The sequence below is a fragment of the Ictidomys tridecemlineatus genome, chromosome 1 (assembly GCF_052094955.1).
Source record: "Ictidomys tridecemlineatus isolate mIctTri1 chromosome 1, mIctTri1.hap1, whole genome shotgun sequence".
Lineage (NCBI taxonomy): Eukaryota > Metazoa > Chordata > Mammalia > Rodentia > Sciuridae > Ictidomys > Ictidomys tridecemlineatus.
This window is the reverse complement of record NC_135477.1, coordinates 90,573,070-90,595,323: the sequence shown is the minus strand read 5'-3', so window position 1 is coordinate 90,595,323 and position 22,254 is coordinate 90,573,070. Positions and strand designations below refer to the sequence as shown.

At 37.2% G+C, this 22,254-nt stretch overlaps 2 protein-coding genes across 10 annotated transcripts in view; one reads left to right on the top strand and one right to left on the bottom strand.

Annotated features, from left to right (window-relative positions):
• Msh3 (mutS homolog 3) overlaps nt 1-2,550 on the bottom strand; it is a 191,776-nt gene extending 189,226 nt beyond the window's left edge. For 2 of the 5 annotated variants that reach the window (XM_078044414.1, XM_078044423.1), the window contains exons 1-2: nt 2,068-2,550; nt 199-319 (exon numbers count right to left, since the gene is read on the bottom strand). In XM_078044414.1, coding sequence (XP_077900540.1) covers nt 199-319; nt 2,068-2,550 — 604 coding nt within the window. The other 3 variants (XM_078044417.1, XM_078044421.1, XM_078044420.1) reach the window with 3 other exon arrangements.
• Dhfr (dihydrofolate reductase) lies at nt 2,238-21,828 on the top strand. Of its 5 annotated transcripts, none has more exons than XM_078044446.1 (6): nt 2,238-2,370; nt 2,932-2,981; nt 4,475-4,580; nt 11,136-11,262; nt 14,408-14,523; nt 17,249-21,725. In XM_078044446.1, exons 2-6 carry the CDS (start codon nt 2,957-2,959, stop codon nt 17,358-17,360), a joined length of 486 nt encoding a protein of 161 aa, XP_077900572.1. In that variant the 5' UTR covers nt 2,238-2,370; nt 2,932-2,956; the 3' UTR covers nt 17,361-21,725. The 5 variants fall into 5 exon arrangements, with proteins under 5 accessions (XP_077900572.1, XP_077900561.1, XP_077900558.1 ...); XM_078044435.1 differs by having other exon boundaries at nt 2,365-2,503; XM_078044432.1 differs by lacking the exon at nt 2,238-2,370 and adding an exon at nt 2,446-2,586 and having other exon boundaries at nt 21,657-21,828.
• Nucleotides 21,829-22,254: the final 426 nt, after the last annotated feature.

Here is a 22,254-nt window from a genome sequence, read left to right as displayed (position 1 = left end):
CTATAGCCAAATTGCAGAACTCCAGCTCCTCCACCGTCCCCCTCACCTCCTATACATATCTCCACAAACTCAAGCACAATAGTGATCATTGTCCAAAAAGAACAAAGGTTCAACCCTCCAAGAGCTTTCTCTGCCGTCCAGAAAAACTCAAGAATATCAGAGCCATGACTGCTGAGAAGAATCATTGCCCAGACTCACCAGGGTTACCAGGCATTACCAAGTCATTTCTTTCTTCCTTTTCTTGGACTTTCTTTGCTTTCTTTTTAACAGGCCCATCTTTCTCCAGTGGTCTTTTTTTTCCTTTGTTAACTTCTGTAGCCTACATACAAAGGTCACAAAATGAGGTGTTATCTATTCTGTGAAAGCTTGATGTATATGAAGTAATTTAAACATTATTTCTGAATGACACCAACTTCCCTGCAATCCATTCCTCATAGAATTATTTCTGTTAGCTCTGGAAAGGCCTGAGTTAACTGTTTTTACCCCCATCAAAGACAGGGTGGAAACTGGCAGGTCATGAGCCTCAGAACCTCTAGTCCTGCTAGAAAAAATGAAACTAAGCCATATAATACCTTCCTTTACTCAATCAGCCTTTACTTATCTCAAATTATAAAACCTGATTCACCCCACTTACATGTTAAATAAAATACCCCTAAGAAATAAAATAGTACTTATCAAAGCCAAAATTAGGAGCCAAAGATTAAATAAACAATAACACTTTTTAAATACTAATCATTATTTAACTATGTCCTGTTTAAATACAATATGTTCACCATTAAAGTTGCCACAAGACTATGAACTATCTATTGGCAGGAAACCTGACAAAAATTTAAGTCCTTCACCAAATAGTCTCTAAATGGTAGACGCAAATAAAATTTTGGTGAATTCGTGAAAATTAGGTCATCCTTTAAAAAAAAAAAAAAGGAAAAGAGAGGAGCAATTACTATAGGAAAGAAATGTAAATGAAGAGAACTTTTTAAAGCAGGTTAGTTGTAACTCCATTAAAATGTGGTTTGTGACTAAAATACAGTCTGTAATCCCCTTCCACACACCCTTAGTTTGAGAAGTATACAGGCTACCCTAGGGAAGACTCCCTCTTGGGAAAGCCCAGAGGAGGAGGAGAAGGGGGGAGGGGAAGGGGAAAAGGGGAAGGGGGGAAAGGGAAGGGGGAAGGGGAAGGGGGAAGAGGGGAAGGAAGGAAGGAAGAAAGGAGGGGAAGGAAGGAAGGAAGGAAGGAAGGAAGGAAGGAAGGAAGGAAGGAAGGAAGGAAGGAAGGACAAAACAAAAAAATCTTAGTTTATTTCACTTAAGATTGGCAAGCAACAGGGACTGGGGTTGTGGCTCAGAGGCACAGCGCTTGCTTAACATGGTGCTGCACTGGGTTCCATCCTCAGCACCACATAAAAATAAATTAATGATACTGTGTTCACCTATAACTAAAAAAATAATATTTAAAAAAAGATTGGCAAGCAACAAAGTATCCAATGATTAACCATTAGCATTTATAGACATTTTATCCATCCAAATTGAACGTCACACATTAAGACGTGAACTATAAGGTCGTGACCACTACTCAGCTTCAGCCCACAGTGATTTGAAATATTCAGCAATGCTGTTCAGTCCTAAGAACTACATATGAGCAGCTTTCTTAAAGTCACCCAACCAAACGTGTGGAGAGAAGCCCCTTTACAAACATCAGTCCAGGAAAGAAAAGAGGGAGAATTAAAAGACACAAGTATGCCAGACCAATTGGCACTCTCCATTCGTCAGAATGAAAATTCCCTTCAGGTCTCCTCTTAACAACCAGAGGGACCTTGGCCTCAAATCTATTCCCTCAAAACAAGTGATGGAAAAAAAAAAAAAAAAAGAGGTAATGCAATCTCTCAGCCACACCACGACGTGGACTCAGCTGAGCTTTCCCAGCCTCTGCTTCCCCGGCCCCGCCTCTCCCGTTCTCTTCCGGCCCCATCATCTCGGGGATTCTCGCGCGCGGTGGCCACCTCCTCCTATTCCTCTCACAAGCTCCGCCCCACCCGATGGCCCCGCCCCGCCCTGGACCGAACCCACCACCAGCGGCGGCAAATGAGGCTGGGCGGTGGACGCTGAGGGCGCTGCGGAGCCGTGGTTTGCCTTCGCTGCGGCTTCCGTGGGACACGAAGTGGATTTGAGGCTTCCCGTGGAGTGAAAGAATCGGCTCAAAACTGCTTGTCTCCCATGGGCTGGGCCGGCTGCAGAAAGACTGCCCGATACAGGCTTCCGCCGAGACATTGCAGGACGGGTAGTGGTGGCCCGCCTACAGGGCCCAGCCGGTAGCGCGAGCCCGCCGCCGTTCCCGGGAGTCTGCGGGAGCGAGCACGCCGCGAACTTGCCGTGAGGCGGGGCGGAGGCGGGGCCTTGCCTCCTCAAATGAGACAAGGAGGGCGGAGTGGCTATCATTTCGCGCCAAAATCCGAGCGGAATCCGGGTGTAGCAGGGGAGCTGGGTGATCACTGCTGCTGTCATGGTTCGTCCGCTAAACTGCATTGTCGCCGTGTCCCAGAACATGGGCATCGGCAAGAACGGGGACCTGCCCTGGCCCCCGCTCAGGTATCAGCCGGGCTGGAGGTGAGGGTATAAAGGCTGCGCTCACCGGCTTTAATCTAGTCACCTGGGTGGGGACGCACAGGGCCTACTGGCCAACTGGAGCAAGTTCCAATGGACAAGGGCATGTAGACCCTGGGTGGCCTCCGCGCTACAGCACAAAGCCAAATTGTTGATTTCCCACCGGATCCTGCTTCCCTGCCAAGGCCTCTGCCCTGTGGTGCTCTGGCCTAGGGCAAAGTCCCTGGCCTGGAGAACACCACCCTCTGCGAAGTACAATGTTTGTCAGGCGTTAAAACCTGAGCCAACCAGATAATGTTTTGAGTAACGCTGTGTTTCTCTAACTTGCAGGAATGAATTCAAGTATTTCCAAAGAATGACGACAACCCCTTCAGTAGAAGGTAATGAAGGCATTTTTAAATGATTGGGATTGTCAAGGATTTTTCTTGAAGTTTTCCAATGCAAATGTTGTTTTAAATGGAAAGCTTCACGTTAATCTGGGATCTTTAATCTTACTAAAAATCTGTCTGAAGTTCCCAAGGTTCGTTAAGCGTCCCTTTTTTAAAAATTCTGGGCACATGTACAGTTCAGGTATTGCAAAATTGGCAGCTGAACAGAGGTCTTCACATTGGAGGTTAGCGCTCCAAATGGAGGCCAAAGGAGGTCTTTGGAAGAGCTGCTGGGAGAGATGGTAAACCTGAACTGGGGCAAAGAAGAAGAGAGTGGCTATAGGATCCTCCACATGAGTTATTTGGAATGTAATTACGATGCATGAAGACATCAATGATGAACTCTCAGCATTTCAGTGTGGGAGAGTCTCAGTGACTAGAAGAATTAAGGAGTGGAGAATGGTGTGCGATTGTGATGAGAATGATTTTGAGTTGTCTGTAAGGACATCCAGGACAATTTCAGACAGAAAGAGCTAGGTGAGTTGAGCTATGGGAGAAAAGAGGATAAACAAAGAAAAAAATATGAAAATGGAGGAATACCCTGCTTAAAACCTAAGAAATGTGTATTTGTGGGTATAGAAAGAGGAATGGCAGAATAAATAAGGAAAGTCAGAGGGAGCAGATGCTGCATAACATTAATAAAAGATATAAGGCCCTTGGAATTGGCTAGTATGTTGCTGGTAGAGACAAAATGGCAAGAGCGGAAAGCTCCAGGGACACAAATCCCTCTCAAGAATCCTTAAGTATGATCTGATAATATTAATGTTTCTTTGATCCAAATGTCTTGACTCAAGGTTTTTTTTTCCTCCTGAGAAGTCAAAAATGGAATCTATATATATCAGGTTTTTACAAAAGCATTATCTGTGGAAGTATAATGCTGAAAAGGCAAGAGTTCAACTTAACCTGTTTTAAGATAAATTGAGGAAACTGTTAAGGAACTGTTTTTTTTAAATATGATGATGGAAATCTACAAAGTACCCAAATATGAATAGTGTGATTATCCAACAATGATAACTACTCATATGCTGAACATTGTTCTAAGTCTAATCCCCCCAACAATTGTAGAGGTAGGCACTATTCTTATCCCTATTTCATAGCCAAGGAAAGTAAGACGGAGGAGTACTCCGATTGATGCCTGGTTAATAATGATACAATGCATTGGATTAGAACACTTCAACCCAAAATCTTTCCTCTTTACTACATCATACGTAGTTGCAATTGGTTATAATTAAATATTGGATACAAGTTGGGTAAAGTCCAAGGGAAAAATAATTACTATATTTAGGTTAGGAAAGATAAATGTAAATTTTGGTAAAGGTGTTTTAAGTTTTAATATTTTTAAAGCAAATCCACTAGATGTCACTATGACAAATATCTACATGTATATGATTAAAAATATATGTATAGTCCCAAAATATATTTATCCTTTCCATGTGATTTTACAGGTAAACAGAATCTGGTGATTATGGGTAGGAAGACCTGGTTCTCTATTCCTGAAAAGAATCGACCTTTAAAGGACAGAATTAATATAGTTCTCAGTAGAGAACTCAAGTAAGTACTATAACATAAAGTCACTACAGGAAAGTCATGTTCCATTTATTAAAGTGCATACCAGTATATGACAAGATGAAATAGTATAAAAGTAGCTATTAGTGAAGCTACCTAATATCACAAAGGTGATTACAGAAAATGAATAAGTTGTTACACCACATGGCAACTTATTCTGCTCCTTAAGTGACTAATGGATTTTAACACCTAGAAATGTTATATTAAACATTAAATCTCACTATAGTAATAGATTTGCAAGTTACCTTGAACCTTCAGTAAACTTAAATATCAGTTATACAATGTAAAAAATCAATAACTTTTTCCTAGTTTCACATAAAATCACAATATCCAAGTTTTGGGATTTGCCAAAATTAAGCAATTATCCTATCTCTTCGGTTGACTTAACACAAACATAAGAAGATGTGAATTTTAGGATGGACAAAAAGTGGTTATAATCTTTTTTTTTTTTTTAAGAGAGAGTGAGAGAGGGGAGAGAGAGAGAGAGAATTTTTAATATTTATTTTTTTTTAGTTCTCGGCGGACACAACATCTTTGTTGGTATGTGGTGCTGAGGATCGAACCCGGGCCGCACGCATGCCAGGCGAGCGCGCTACTGCTTGAGCCATATCCCCAGCCCAAGTGGTTATAATCTTATGCCCTGCTATTCCTAGTTAACTAGATTACCCTAATATCACTGCACTTGTGTTCATTTCCCCGTGTCGGAAGGTAAAATATTTTAAAGCATTGAAAATGGCTCTAGGGATTGTCTAGAGAAGGGAGCATGTCTAGTTGGTTTCTGCTAACAATGGAGTAGATAGTTCCTGATGCCAGAAATGCCAAGGCAAAAAGCAGGGTGTGGAATTATTGCCTCATGAAGTCATCTCTGGTGGCTTCCATGTCATTTACACCACATGTAGTATATCCTGATTTCTATTTTGTTTCTTTTTGTTGATAGTGGCATTGGTCCTAACCTACTAAAATAATTTTCCATACCTCATGGTTTTGCTTTGATGGAGGGGTAATGCAAATTAAACTTAAGGGAAAGTTTGGGATCAAAATGTTGAGCATTCTTCCTTAAACTAATAATGTAGTTACCAAAAAGAGTGCAGTATCATAAGGTACTACTTGCTTGACAACAGTGGTCATAATGGTCAATAATATTCCTTTCCTGCATGTATCAGTTAGGGTTCAACCAAAAAATATCTATATGGAACTTTTTTTTTTTTTTTTTTTTTGAGGCAGTGTCTTGCTAATTTATCGAGAATGGCCTTGGGCTTAGTAATTCTTCTGCCTCAGCCTCCCAGGTCATAGGATTATTTATTTTTTTAATTTTGAGATAGGGTCTCACTATGTTGCCAAGGCTGGCCTCGAACTTGTGATCCTCCTGCCTCAACCTTCTGAGTCACTATGGATACAGGCACTTTATATCAGTCTTATTGCAAGGAATTGGCTTTCACAGTTGTATGTGAGACCAAAACTCCACTTGAAATACTCTTTTAATAACCAGTAACTATGGCCTACCCAAGTTAATATACCCTGGGAAAGAAAAAAATTGCACAGCTATAGGCTAACAGATTCAGGCTCATAGAGATTTTCTGCCACATCTGTCCTAGAATGTCATAGGTAAAAAACTAGATTTACCAGGGTGTTTGCATTGATTGCCTCGGGGTGATGGGAAATACATTGATGTGTGTCCTGCCATCTGCCTTGGTCTTTATGCTATTGCTTCTCCTGGTTGCTAGGATATTCTGATGATATCTTTTCTTCATAGAAACCAAATTCACAGAGTATATTGCCATTCCCAGAGACTTTTAATAACATGAATACTATTCAAGTTTATTTATGACTATCTTCAACTAAAATAAACATAAAGAAATCTCAGTGGGGAGGATATTCAGTTGAGCCAGGATTTCTCCTTAAATGATGAGTCTAATTTTTTTTTATGATTCCCCCTGTAGTGTATGTAATTGGGTTTAGCTGCTTCTTACGTATGTATATATAACATTTTTTTGGTGTATTTCACTTTTTTTAGGGCTGAGAAAATTTGAAGTCTTTATTATCAAGCATACCAGAGAAACAATAATGCCAGTTAGTAAAATATTTTACTAGGGTTTTTGTGTTGTTGTTCTCCTGTCTCCCTGCTTGTTAGCCAGTTCCACACATATACTGAGAACCTGCTGGGTCCTGCACGAAAGGGCAGAGTTTAACAATCAGAAACCACTATTTTTTGTGCAAGTTTTTAAAGGTACTTAATTTTTTTTTAACCTCCTCCCCAGTACAGAAAGAAATTGAATCCTCTAAGTAACCTCAATTCAGTGCCAAACATACTTATTTGTGGTAACTATTTAGTTAATGAGGGATGGGGGAAAGTGTTTTTCCAAAGCTTTCTGGACAAATTGTGACTTTTTAAGAGAACCAAGGATGGAGAGGGTGACTACTAATAGGTCTCTTTTTGTTGTGACCTAGTGGTAGTCGCACAACTCTAAATATACTGAAAATCACCAATTTTTATACTTTAAAAGGGTGAATTGTGTGGTATTGTGATTTATATCACACAAAGCAGGTTTTTTAAGTATTTGGTACCTAAAATTAAGTAAAGAATTTTTACTACAATGCATCTTGACACCATCTCTAAAAAATCCAAAATATCTTCCATGATTTAAGATGTTGTAAATCATCTTCAATCCATGAAAGTTATCTAAATTTTATATCATGTATATATATTTTTCATCTCACTCTCATATCTTTTCTAGTGATTAAAACACTCTCTGCTTCTTAAAGCCTATCTCAGCAAACACTGACAGACCTTGCTTCTTAAATCTACTCTGGTACCTAGTAACTTTGGGGCCTTCAGCAGGTTAAACCTAAAAGTTTGCTAAACCTAAACTTCTTTACATACTAAGTGGATTAATAATGACAGTTTTTGAAGGTTCACTGAAATTTTATATATAAAGTTTCTGCTCACAAGATACCTTACATGTCAGTTCCTACCCCCACACCTTGTAAATTTATAGCTTCTAGAAAATATTAACATGAACAAAATCACAATGAACACATTCATGATCTCATTTTCTTTTTTTTTTTTAATAATTTTTTTCTTTCTTTCTCTGGTGCTGAGGATCAAACCAGTGCCTCACATGTGCCAGGCAAGCACTCTACCACTGAGCCACAACCCCATCCCCTCATTTTCATTTTAATATAACACTTTGTTCTTTTTTTCCTTATTTGTGAGACAAAAATCTCATCCTATCTAAATTACTATTTTCCTCAACTCCCACTTTTTTCTAAATTCTATTTTTCTCTGACCTCAGGACCTTGTACTATTGCCCCATCCATTGGCATTTTAATCCTCACCATAGATTACATTCTTCTACCCTCAACTTTGTCTCAGCTTTCTTGTGTTAAATAACTGCACTGTAACTATCAATAGTATCTGTGGGTAGTCTGTCATCTCTGTGCTTTTGCACGTCTTTATCTTCTTTGACACCCAGCTAAAAAGTCATTGTTCCCTCTTCACCCCAACCCAGATGATGCACTGTTTCTGGACTCCTGAAGTATCCTCTGCGCATCTTCATTGTGTGTCTTTTTCATATGTTATAGCCACTGCTGAGATATTCTTTTGACCACCATCATGATCTTTTGGGTGCCAGGACTACTGTTTTGTTTTTGAAATCTCTTGTCCCAGTATCTAACATAGATATAGCATAGTAGGGATTCAGAACTCTTCAAAAGGAATGCTCCACAAGTTACTTATAGAAAAAGAATAATCCCACTTGGGAAAGTTTGCAACCTGTTTTTTTCCCCACTTAATTATTTACAGAAAATAAATTTCTATAAATATCTGTAGTGGTCACATGAGGATAGATCATACTTGAAACAGTTGGTAATTGTTGGAAATCAAATTTTTAAAGGCTGAGTGTAAATAGTCTCAAGTTGAACATTATTTCTCAATTTTACATAAGACACCATTCTAGCCTGAGGCTTTTGTGATTAAGTAGTATCCCAGCAGTCCCCAAAGATATCAGGCCAGAATTTGATCTGCCATGCACTTATCTTTCACATCAAGCACAGTGGGAAGGGATATGGTCTCTATAGCAGCCTGGAGTAATCACATAAGGCTGCTTGAGGCCAGAGGACATGGGGTAAGGGGGTTGCCTAATCTAAGCCCCAGCATCCCAATGTCTCAGGCCTGGTATCTCAGGCACTTAAAGCCCCTGGTCACCCATTCAATATCTGTTGTAATGTTAGGCTGCTAGAGTTCAACTACCATGCCCACCAATTCCTAGCTGTGTGATCATTGGTTACTTAACCCCTCATCTTTAATCTCACCTGTAAAAAGGAATAGTACCTACATAAGATTAGTATTTATATTAAGTGGAATGCCTACTGTGTGCATTATATTATTTCATCATCACAAAACTCTTGGTCAGAAACAACATACCAAGAATACACACATGGGTCTTGACACAGAATACATGTACTGTTACATACCAGCTCTCCCTTCTTGGAAAATCCAATCTAGATTGGTTTGAAGAAAGATTATAGGCAGGAAATTAGCACTGAAACAAGGCATGATATAAAATGTTTACTATGTGTTATTCACTGTTCTTTTCTACAATGTGTGCTGCAAAGGGACTAACAGACTCAAACATTAGCTGGACTTTTTGCCTGTTCTTTTTTAGCCATCTAGGGGTCTAGTGTTTCCTGTGAAACATTTCTAAACTAATGTTTTAGCAACATTTTGCAGAAGCATTTCCTCCAGCCTTTGCTATCTGAAACCAATCCTTAATCAGGTTTTTGCTTTTACAAACTCACTTACAAAGGGCAATGAAATCTTCACAAAATTATCACCCCTTTCTTTGAGGTCCACACTAACCATTTATAACACCTTGGAAGTCATATTGCTATTATATACCCACTTTATTATACACTTTATTATACACCCACTGAGCACGGTGGCACACACCTGTAATCCCAGTGACTCAAGAGACTAAGCAGGAGGATCACAAATTCAAGGCCAATCTGGGCAACTTAGTGAGACCCTGTTTCAAAATAAAGAATTTTAGGAAGTTTCAGGAAGGTAGCTCAATGGTAAAGTGCCCCTGAGTTCAGTCTCTAGTACCACAAATAAAGAATGCTTCTTTCAGTTTTTCCTCATGTCAGTTCCTGTATCACCATTTTCCATTCTACTCCATCTTTATTATCCATCCTTACTTCAGCATCTTTACTTACTAAAACCACCATGACTATTTCAGTCGTCCTGTACTTTATTAACTAGACTATCTTCTCCAATTCTAAATTTTTGTCTTCTAAGTTTTCTCCCTGCACAACCTAGTCCAACTCAGCCCTTATGACTGTCCTGATTCCTTAAGAGATAGTTCATTTAACTTCACCCTGGTCTCCATTTCTTTTTCTAGCCTGAGTCAAAGTATATTCTTTGCTCTATCCTAACTCCTTTACCAGATGACAAAGAGTGAAATAAGCAAAATAAATTTCAGGAGGAGAGGGAGGATGCAACCAAGAGAATGAATAATCCCCATTAGTTCTTGATTAATCATTGTTATAACCTCTAGTTCAAAGGCAGTTATGTAATCTTTTTAAAGCACCAGCCTAAGACCTTGACATTGAATTGTAATTTTTGTTCCATATCTAATTACTATGAAAGCCTAGTTCTGCATGTTTCCTCATTTATAAAGGGAATTAGACCCCCTCCTCCCTGCCAAAACAATAATTGGTTTGGAGGTTGAGAGAGATTGTTAGTTCACATAAACAGTAAAATTACTGAACTTTTTCCCTTTTGGGTTTTTAATTATATAAGTAGCAAAAAACTGATTTTCAAATAGTTCACCCATTTCTGTTTGTTTAGAACAGTAAAGTTTTTTTTTTCCACTCCCCAAAGGTATTAGCAGTTTGAATATTGCTACAAACTTTTCTACATTCAAACATTCTCTTTCCAATATTTTATTATGAAAATTTTCAATCATACACAAAGAACTTTAAATAGCTATATACCACCACTTAGATTCTACGAATAACATTTTTTTGTGTTAACTTTATCACATATCCATCTGTTCAGTTTGTTTTGTTCATATTTGCATGTCAAAATTAATTGCAGCCTTCTATTCTTCATACATATAATTAACTAGAATTCAGTATTTCTCTACATTTTTTTTTCTTTTAAGGTAAATATTACAATGAGGTGCACAAGTCTTAAATGTACATTTATTAAAGTTTTGATAAATGTGTATACCTGTGTAACCCAGCCCCTATCAAAGATACAGAAAAGATAACCCCCAGAAAGTTGTCTCATGTCCCCTCACAATTCTTTATGCCACTACTTTAGAGACTACTGTTGTGACTTTATATCACATGTGATTTTGATTAACATATGGACCCTAGATGTACAAATGTAGGTAGGTATTGATTGTAGGTCATACTTTTTTTTAAAGGATTCTTATTTATGATGATTTTGGTTTTATAATCACTGCTTCCTATTCATATAATTTGATTAATATGGATGGGTTTTACAAAAATTGTATGTAATTCTTTTACTTTTAGAGAACTTCCACAAGGAGCTCATTTTCTTGCCAAAAGTCTGACCGATGCCTTAAAACTTACTGAGCAGCCAGAATTAGCAAGTAAAATAGACATGATTTGGATAGTAGGAGGCAGTTCTGTTTATAAGGTAAGTAGAGTTATCTACAAATAAAAAGAAATGTTCCCTACTTTCTTTTAGTTCTCTTGACATTTAAAGGGAGGTTGGGAGGAAACATTAAGCCATAAGCATAAGAAACAGTACATTATCTCTAAAAAAGTTAGATATTTTGTCATTCTGAATTATTTGATTTTGTCCCTGCAACGTAAACTAAATAAAAATGTAAAAGTAAAATGTTTGGTCTATATGAGTCTATTTTCTTTTTATTGACTAATAGTTGTATTTACTTATTGTATACAACATGCTTTGAAATATGTATACTTTGTGGAATGGCTAAATCAAGCCAATTAGCATATATATATATTATATAACACCTCACTTTTTATGGTGAGAACACTTAAAATCATTCTTGAGCCATTTTCAAGAGTACAATATAAGGTTGTTAATAACTATAGTCATCACGTTGCATGATAGACCTTTGGAGCTTATTCTTCCTATTTAACTGAAATTTTGTGTCCCTTAAACAACATCTCCCCACATACCACTTTATTTTCAATTCAAAATACTAGTTAATATTTACAGCTTAAGAACCATTCTAAATGTCTCCCCAAGATTTGCATTTGCACTGTACTAGTTTCTACCTCCACCCCCATCCCCATGCCCTAAATAAGCTGTTATATACCTTCTCTTACAGGATGAAAATCTCACTGAGAAAAGAGTAGGGGGCTAGTTGATATATACTAACTAGATGTATATGAATTTGTTAAAAACAGAAAGCTTTTCCTCAATAATTTTCATTTAATGTAAGGACATAAGAGAAGGGTTTCATGATTTCAGATCAAAGGGTAAATAGTTGGGCTGGGGATGTGGCTCAAGTGGTAGCATGCTTGCCTGGCATGCATGCGGCCCGGGTTCAGTCCTCAGCACCACATACAAATAAAGATGTTGTGTCTACTGAAAACTAAAAAATAAATATTAAAAAATTCTCTCTCTCTTTCTCTCTCTCTCTCTCTCTTTAAAAAAAAAAAAGGTAAATAGTGTGTTAAAGAAGAATTCTTTTTCCTGATACAAATTGACTTCCAGCTTTAAAAAAAAAAAAATGAGGATACTAAATAGAATTCTTTGGCTCTTGACCTGGGTACAGTGCTGAGGCAAGAGGATATTAAGTTCAAAGCCAGCCTCAGCAACAGCAAGGCACTAAGCACCTCAGTGAGACCCTGTCTCTAAATCTCTAAATAAAAAGGACTGAGAATGTTGATGAGTGCCCCTGAGTTCAATCCCTGGTACACCCCACTCCCCCCAAAAAAAGCACTATTGAAAGAGTAACATTTAGAGGGAAAAGAAAAATCAGTCCCTACCTTTTGGGGTTTAGGGTAAAATATACACTGAAATTATTTGAGAAAGAAGAGGTATTCCAGGATCTTAGAAGGGATTATAAAAACTCTCAGTTTCTTATGTTCCTGATTCCACAATCTCTTATTTTTTTCCCCATTGTAATAAGGGGAAATGAACATTTTTCTTCTTTAATCTTTCCATCGACATATGAATTTCTTCTAGAAAACAAGTTCATTTTATTATTTATCACATTTTGAGTGACTCAAATCATATCACTTGAAAATGTACTTTTTAATAAGCACTAAGTACTTAAAAGCATGTATATAAAATGACTTTTGTATAAGGAAATAAAGCCTTCAGGTGAGTTGCGTTATTCACATGCCTCTCATCACAGCTGTTCATCAGTCATTCAGGCTGATCTTCCCAAGTATCACGTAAATAAAGTTTCATTGGAACACAGCCCCACTTATTTGTTTAGTGTCGTCTGTGGCTGCTTCTGCCTATAAAAGTAAGAAACCGTATGACCCTCAAACCCTAAAGTGTTTACTGCCTGACTATTCACAGAAAGTTTGCCTCACACCATCAACTTTGATATAGAACTTAAAATGCTGCTGTGATTGGTTAATCCCACTCAGTTGTTTTGGGTTTTGTTTGTTTGTTTGTTTTGTTTTTGTATAGTAAGAATTACTAGGGGCTGGAAATGTAGCTCAGTGGTAGAATGCCTACCTAGCATGCAGGAGGCCCTGGATTCAATCCCTAACACCACACACACACAAAAAAAGAATATTTATTTGGTTGTAGCAAAGATAACAATGGTTTAATATAAATGTAAGTTTTCAAAATAAAATTTATTCAGTTCCCTTATTTGGAACTTTAAGGATAACAAACACCTGGAATTTTACATATGTATGTATGCATATAAAAATATTTTTTCTTTTAATCTATACATGTTTGAGAATCGAGTTATTACTGCAAAGCAAAATACACAAAAAGCGTTATTGCTTTGTTGGGTCTGTAAAGGATTCATACTGTTTATTAAAATTTTTAAGATATTTGTTTGAGAGCAATCCTTTCCATAGAAACTGTCAATAGAACTGTAGATAGTAGCTAGAAAAATCATTTAACAAAAAAGGCTATAGTTCTTAGCAACAGGAAACATGTTAAATTACTGTATTGAGGAAAGAAAGCAATATTAAATTTTACATGAGTATACTGAGTAGGCCCTTGGTGTTCAGTAGTCAAGATCACATGAAACTGTACTATCTTGTATGGATATACATATGTAAGTTTTTCTTTGGAAAATAACTTGATAACTTTGGATTAATGTCCCTTATTTGTTTGTTTGTTTGTTTATTTATTTATTTTTGGTGGCCCTGGGCCTTACACATTCAGATTAACTCTTTTTTTTTCAATATTTTATTAGTTGTTGATGGATCTTTATTTATTTTCATGTGGTGCTGAAAATCAAACCCAGTGCCTCCCACATGCTGGGCAAGCGCTCTACCGCTGAGCCACAACTCCAGCCCCAGATTAACTCTTAAAAGAGCAGCCAAAGGAAAACAACCAAACTGAATTCTTAAATTAAAAAGTATTTCTCATAAGCAAACTAGAGACCAGAATATAATAATTATCGATTATGATTAGTTCCATTCTTAAGGTAACTAAGGCACATTTGAGAGGATCCCAGATTTAAGAATAGGGTACTTATGTAGTATACTTTGGCAGTAATAAACAAGTCTTTAAGGCCTAGTATAAGGCATTTCTTTCGTAACTAAAACAAGTGTCTATGTCTTATGATATAGATTAAGGAAAGTGATGCCTTTTTTGTTTTGTTTCAAAGGAAGCCATGATTCAACCAGGCCATATTAAACTGTTTGTGACAAGGATCATGCAGGAATTTGAAAGTGACACATTTTTCCCAGAAATTGATTTGAAGAAATATAAACTTCTTCCAGAGTAAGTATAAAGTTCTTATTAAAGCGCTTTTGGACTTTCTATGTAAGAATTATAGGAAAGAACATTTTCTTCTTTCAGATTGAGTTCAGGGTAGGAATGTGTTATTGTATATAGATAAAGTTAGGAATCTTTAGACGTCTTCAGTATACTTGGAAATGCTCAGGTTTTAATGATGTCAATAAAATCTAGAATTAATGTATTCAGTTCCTCCTAGGAGAGTCAGACATGTCCTAGGCACTGGGGAAATAGTGTTGACTAGGCCTGATGATATTGCTGACCCCCTGGAGATACTCTTTCTAGTCAGGGGGAGTGACAAGTGACAGTCATCAAAAGAGGTGTTGAGTAGGGAACTAAAACATTGGGATGTGATAGACATGGAGTAGTCTCCTCTCAGAAGAATGACATCTATAGTGAGATCTAAATGTGAAGAAGCCAGCCATATAATAGCAAGAAGAGAATTCCAGGAACCAGAAATAGCTAGTTCAGAGGCTGAGGCAGAAATGAGGTTGGCCTCTTCCCTGAGTCTGACAGCTACTGTGGCCAGTGGGAGCAAGGGGGAGGCCAACAAGGGTCAAACTGGGTTCAGGTTTAGAGAGTCTGAAAGGAGAGTGACAATGTTCTAGCTGCTTTATGGGAATGGACTACAGGGGGACAAGAGTCAAGCAAGGAGACCAGTTAGTAATTCAGATGAAGGTTGAGGGGACTCAGATAAAGGTGGTAGCAATGGTGGAGATGGAGAGAAGTTATACTTGCCTTCCTGTGCAGTTGTGACTACAGCATGAGGCTGCTAAATCTTGAAAGCTCACAACATTTTTAGTTTAAAAGCACATTTCAGCTATATTCTATAGAGAGAAAAAGATTAATTATATCAACCCTTTTAGACCAGCTTTTAGAACATTCTTTCAGATATTCTCAGTTGTATCTAGTAATTATCCCTTGAGTATGAGTTTGTTTTTGAAATGCCCCCTAAAGGAACCTTCAGAGCAAAGTCAATAAATGGATGGCCAAGTTTTAGAATAATAGTCTATTACTCTACGGAGTAATAGTCTTGGATCAAATGAAGTGAATGATTTTTCTTGAGCTCTTAACTCTAAAGAAAACTGAAAAGTATAAGAACTCTTAAGCAGCTGAAATACAGGCTTTTGCTTAGGCTCCAAAGGTGACTACTTAGAAAAATCACATTTGGAAATTTTATATAAATTTATGTAAATATCAATTGTTTAACTTTGTCATACCTTACGTATTTTCTCTTCTGCTTTAATTGCTGAGTGTCACATTATATGGATATTGAGCTCAACTTTTCTTCATTTCTTACCTTTCTCTTTGCTGCTAACAACTGTGTGAATCAGCTTCATTTAAATACCTTTCCATCTTTCCAAGTCTTACTACTCTTAATCAGAACACTTTCCAAAACTGGAACCCTTGATAATTTAAAACAAATACCATTCTGCCTCTCCAGATTTAAAGAAAAAAAAAGTAACATCTTTACTGAAATGTCCTGCATATATCATAGCATTCATTATACTAGTGTTTAATTCACTAGTGTTGGTATATTTACAAGGTTGTGCAACCATCAGCACAATATCAAGTGACTATAAGTATGAGGGTTTTTTCCTGAACTCCCAGTTCTGCTCCACTGATATGTATGTATATCTTCATGCCAGTACCATAAGGTCTTCATTACTAACTTGTGAAATCAGGAAGTATAGTTTTTCCAACTTTGTTTTTTTTTTTTTCCAAGATTGGTTTAGCTCTTCTGGGCCCCTTGCATTTCCATACGAATTTTATGATCAGTTTGTCAGTTTCTGCCAGAAAGCAAGTTGTGATTTTGATAGGTGTCATCTGTAGGTTACTCTGGAGAGTATTGCCATTTCAATATTAAGTCTTCCAGACTTTGAGCCAGTGATGTCTTTCCACTTACTTAGGTCCTCTTTAATTTCTGTCAGTAAAATTTTGGTTGTATGTCTTGTACTTCTTTGTTAGTGTTTAATTCCTTTTATTTTTCCTTTTATTTCCTGTTTGTTGCTAGTGTTTAGAAATACAAGTGATTTGGGTTTATTAATCTGATATCCTACAACCTTGCTGAACTCAATAGTTCTAATTGTTAGTAGATTTCTTAGGATTTTATTTATAAGATATAATGTCATTTGCAAATAGAGATAGTTTAATTTCTAGTTTAGATGTTTTTTTATTTCTTGCTTAATTGCCTGACTAGAACTTCAGTACGATGTTGTCTGGAAGATGAAAAGATCAGATGTCTTAGAGGGTAATGATTTGGTCTTCCTCGATAAAGTATAGTAGCTTTGAGTTGTCACACATGTCCTTTATCAGACTGAGGAAGATTCCTTCTATTTCTAGTTCATCTAGTATTTTTTTCATGAAGGGGTGTTGGATTTTGCCACGTAACTTTCTAAGTCTATTAGGTGATCATGTGTTCTTTGTCTTTTGCTAATTAATAATTTAATATACCATCAATACACTGTATTACCTTCACTGATTTTCATGGTAATCTTGCATTTCTGGGATAAACTTCACTTGGTAATTGTGTATAAGCCTTTTTATATGTTGCTAGATTCAATTTGCTAGAATTTTGTTGAGAATTTTACATTTGTAATCAAAAGAGATATTGAGCTTCTTTGTTATGTCTTCACCTGGATTTGGTATCAGGATAACCCTAACCTCACAAAATGAGCTGGAAAGTGTTCATTTTTCTGTTGTTTTTCAGAAGAGTCTTTGAAGGAAACTCTCCCACTGCAAGTTGTGATAGTCCTCTGTACTTTTGGGCCTGTACTAACATCACAACAGCCCCCTTAACATGGGGTAGAGGGAATTCCTAAAGGGGAAAACAAGGAGAAGAGAAAAAGGAAACCTGCAAAGTAAATGTACTTTGTCCCTAATGTCTGTAACCATGCTCAATTCTAGAGCTTTCTCTCCAAATCTGTCTACATTAGAGAACTTATCGTTCCCTACTCTCCAAAAGTGAGCTTTGATCACTTTTTACCCCTTTCCCTTTTCCTCTTTTTCCCACAGTAACCCCTTAGTTTGGACCCCCATTTTCTTGTGTTTGTATAGGTTTCAGTTCAAACACAGTCTTTTATTAACACCATACTTTTTGGTTTAAAAAAAAAAAAAGAAAGCAATAGTATAATGAAATAAAAATGACAGCGAGAACTATTGTGAGATGAAAAGAGAATAAAATTAGAAAATAGATAAAGCCACAAATGGTAGACACTGAAGAGCAGAAGTTAATATTAACAAAATAAGATGGTTTTACTGCTGTGGCTGCCTTTTTTCCCATAGGTCATTTTCTGTGCAATTATTCTTTCAACCATACTATGCTAGCCTGTCCTCTCAAGCTCTGTCCTCATTCATCTTGGAAGAAATTTTTCTATCTCAGACTGTCACATGAAGGCCCAACCAAACCAGCAGGCCCAAGTGTTTTATATCAGCAGTTTTCTGTTTAATGAGCTCCAAACAGAATTTGCTGTCCACTTAAAAACCTTCCATGTGACCACCTAGTCAAAGATAAAGACCAAAACAGGCCTTTAGAGTCTATAATTGTCTGTTTTCATTACTATAATGAAATACCTGAGGCAGGCTAACTTTAGAAAAAAAGGTTTATTTGGCTCACAGTTATGGAGGTTCAAAGGCATGCTGCTGGCATCAGCTCGGTACTGGTGAGAACCTAAGGGCAGGGGCACACTTGGGAAGAAGAGATCACATCTCAAAATAAGAAGCCAGAGAGAGAGTAGAATCCTACAGTCCCTTCCATGGGCATACTTCTAATTAATCTGAGTTCTTCCCACCAAGGGTCGTCATCGTTGTCATGTAGTCCCTGTCCCCCTGCCCCCAGTTAAAGGTCCATAAAGACACCTCCCAATATTACCTCACTAAGGACCAACACTTGAACCCTTCAGGGACAAACCATATCCAAACTATAACAGAAGTGGTAATTGGCTCCAGAGCTGACACAGGAAAACCTTATAGGTGGAAGTAGATTTCAGGTGAACTGACGTCTCCTCTTCTGACCCCACTACTTCCTGACTGTCCAAGTTCCTAGCATATTTGTCCATAGTATTTTTATATCCCTTCCCTCCAACACCTGTGCTTCCTGGTTTTATTTTAGCTGCAATTTGTTTTTTATGGGAAACTGTTTTAGGAACTCTGTTTACCTCTTAAACCTTCCATCAAATCGTCTCTGGGTTATTCTTGTGGCGCTTTGTCAGTTTAGATCTGATATTGATTCTTACTTATTGGCTTTCTCGGTGCCTGAAGGTGCTAAAGGGGGAGTCTCTGGGAGGGTGGTTCCTAACAAATAGGTGGTGTTTCCAAATCCTGTCAGACTTGAACTCAGCATCCAAGTGTGGATCTCAGACAGTTTGCTCTTTAAAAAGTTTGGAATGATGATTAGGAAATGTAATTATAACTGTTATTAAAATAGACTGAATGTGTAGATATTAGAGAAAGAAAAATGAAACAAGCAGAAATAAATTTTATTTTCACAGAGAAGATTTACATTAATACCATGGCTACTGATCATATTCAGCCAAAAGCACAGTCATTTTAAGTGTTATTATTCATGATTTTAGAAAGAACTTCTTACTGCTTTGTTTTTGTCTTATTAACTGACAATCTTGACACTCCTGAGAATTTTACACATGAAAAAAAATATGTAAATGTTACTCTTCATGACTCATTTCAAAGAGACAAAAATTATGGTTTAAAATTGGCCTAGTAAAAATCATTTGTTCAAAAAAAAAAAGAGGCTACTACTAAAATAGTGGGACAGCAATAGCTAAGGAAATGGTTGCTAAATAAAAACATAGGTAACAAAAATTAATGCTTATTTTTACTGAGCAATGTTCATGTATATTATGAGAGAAAAAGTTTTCCTGTATCACCCTTGTCTAATAGTTAGGGAACAAAATAAACCAGTAGTAATGGGTAGCATTCGTGGAAAACTTACTGGGTCAGGTGTAGTGCTGAATTCTTTACCATAATGAGAATTCTTTACCATAATGAAGCCTTTTTATACCAGTCAGGCCTGGAGATAGGGTCACACAGTAAATCCAGGGACACTCACAGAGTGAATGTTAAACAGCTGCTGCTGACCCCCACTGGAGTAAATGGGTGTAGCCTCCAGGACACTAAGAAAGCACACTAAGATCTAGAGTGACATAAAAATGTTGATAGGAGGCAGAATGGTCAGAGCAGTCTTCAGCTGACAACCTGGGGTTTTTTGTTTTTGTTTTGCATTGTACTTTTTTACTTGACATGTTATTAAGTTGTGAAAAAAGAAGTATGAGTGTTGAGGGGGAGGGATAATAGGTTTTCCCTCCCCTCAAGCAAACAAAAGTGAATTTATTATCATTAACAAAAGTGAATTATTATCATAAGTGTGGGTTGGGTTGGGTTACTCTCCAGATAAAGAATAATTAGAGTGAGGATTGTTAAGTATTGACTGGGAGATACTTTTAGGAGACTTTTTTTTTTAATTTGTTCAAATTAGTTATACATGACTGTAGGATGCATTTTGACACATTGTACACAAATGGAGCACAATCTCTCCTTCCTCTGGCTGAACATGGTGTAGAGTCACACCAGTAGTGTAATCATACATGTATGTAGGGTAATAATGTCCGTCTCATTCCACCATCCTTCCCATACCACACCTCCTCCCCTCTGCACAATCCAAATTTCCTTCATTCTCCCCGGGGCCCCCCCCCCACATTGTGGATTAGCATCTGCTTATCAGAGAAGACATTCCATCTTTGGTTTTTGGGTTTTGGTTTATTTCACTTAGCATGATATCATCTAGCTCCATCCATTTACCTGCAAATGCCATAACTGCATTCTTCTTTAAAGCTGAGTAATAGTCTGTTATGTGTATGTACCACATTTTCTTTATCCATTCATCTGTTGAAGGGTATTTAGGTTGGTTCCATAGTTTAGCTATTGTGAGTTGAGCTGCTGTAAACATTGATGTGGTTATGTCACTGTAGTATGTTTTGTTTGGCATTTGTAGTTCTAAAAATAAAGTTAGTTTCTTTTGACAAGTGGCTCCTGAATTGTGCCCAGCCAGACTGCGGCATCTGGTAGCAAAGGATGGTTTCGATCCATCGACCTCTGGGTTATGGGCCCTTTTGGCTGTGGCTCTCAACAGTAGTATAAGCTGTTTTTAAGTCCTTTGGGTATAAACCAAGGAGTGGGATAGCTGGGTCAGATAGTGGTTCCATTCTAAGTTTTCTGAGGAATCTTCAGACTGCTTTCCATAGTGGTTGCACCAATTTGCAGTCCCACCGGCAATGTATGTGTGCCTTTTTCCCACATCGTCACCAACACTTACTGTTGCTTGTATTCTTGATGATTGCCATTCTGACTGGAGTGAGAAGGAATCTTAGAGTAATTTTGATTTGCATTTCTGTAATCACTAGAGATGTTGAACATCTTTTCATGTTTGATCAGTTGTAGTTCTTCTTCTGTGAAGTATCTCTTCAGTTCCTTAGCCCATTTATTGATTGGGTTACAACCTGGGTTTTGAATGGGAAACTAAAGGGAGTAAAGAGTCAAGTGAGAGGGAAGAGGAAAGATTGAATTCATCCTGATTCTAGCCAAGAAATTGCAGTGTGCCATACATTGCAGAATTAGAGCCTTATGATGCACGTCTCTTGAGTAAACAGGAATTGAGAATCTGTCACCATGCCAGACACATGACTTCGGTTTTTGCTTTAAACAACTATAGATTATATTTCATTTTCTTTTGCTTACATAAGAAATTTTTTATCAGCTATAAAACTTACAAAGAATTCTTAGGAATTTTCATATTCCCTTGATGACAGAATAGAAATATACTAGGGAACTGCTATGGTGGTTAGTTTTTAAGGAAAGAATTAGGAATCAGAAGAAAAGGAGAAGTCACAACTTTCATTTTCTAAATTTATATACATAGTTTTGTAGGGTTTTTCTTATTATTTGCATATGTATTGTATTTGCCTGATATTCGTCTACCTTAACAGTGGCTTACCTACAAGAAGAAAAATCTTACCTTGTTTTATCACCGTTGATGCCTTTTGGTTGAGATTCAGGGAAGCTATGTTTTTGAGGGATTAATTATACATGTTTTTCTTTTACAGATACCCAGGTGTTCTTTCTGAGGTCCAGGAGGAGAAAGGCATTAAGTACAAATTTGAAGTATATGAAAAGACTGATTAATGTGAAGATGTTTTCTGATCTATTTCATGTTATCCCTTCCTCTAAAAAATTTTGTATTTTTACGTTAGAATAAAAAGACTTGTGTGGACTTTAGATCTACAGTTAATGATTTCTAAGCAGTATGTTTTATTCTCCATCAGTCTTACTAGGTCATATTAAATACCATTTAGGAAGCATTTCTTGCTCTTTCTTGCTGTAAGTTTCCTTCATTGGCTCTCCCCCAAAGTCTGGACTGAGTACCTAACACCTGTCTACCTATCTGCAAGACAGCTGCAGTCAACTTATAGCATGAGTTGGCACCAGGGTCCTTAGAGATAGGAGCTAGATAGATTAGTCCAAAGGGCAGAAATGGATTATAAACAGAAGTGCTAGAACTCATTTTTTTTTTTAAAGAAAATTAGATCAAGGTAAAAACTGTGAATTTTCTTTTTTTTTTCTTTTTTACATCCTACTTCTAAATAAACATTGTTTTCACTCAGAGAATGAGTAAATTAAGAACTCAAATATGGACAATAAAGA

Excerpts from the sequence above, each read along its gene's own strand:
- Dhfr (XM_078044428.1), top strand. The coding sequence starts at position 2,501 with ATGGTTCGTCCGCTAAACTGCATTGTCGCCGTGTCCCAGAACATGGGC. Across the intron at positions 4,581-11,135 it reads GTTCTCAGTAGAGAACTCAA|AGAACTTCCACAAGGAGCTC; the intron begins GTAAGTACTATA and ends TTTTACTTTTAG. Across the intron at positions 11,263-14,407 it reads GAGGCAGTTCTGTTTATAAG|GAAGCCATGATTCAACCAGG; the intron begins GTAAGTAGAGTT and ends TTTGTTTCAAAG.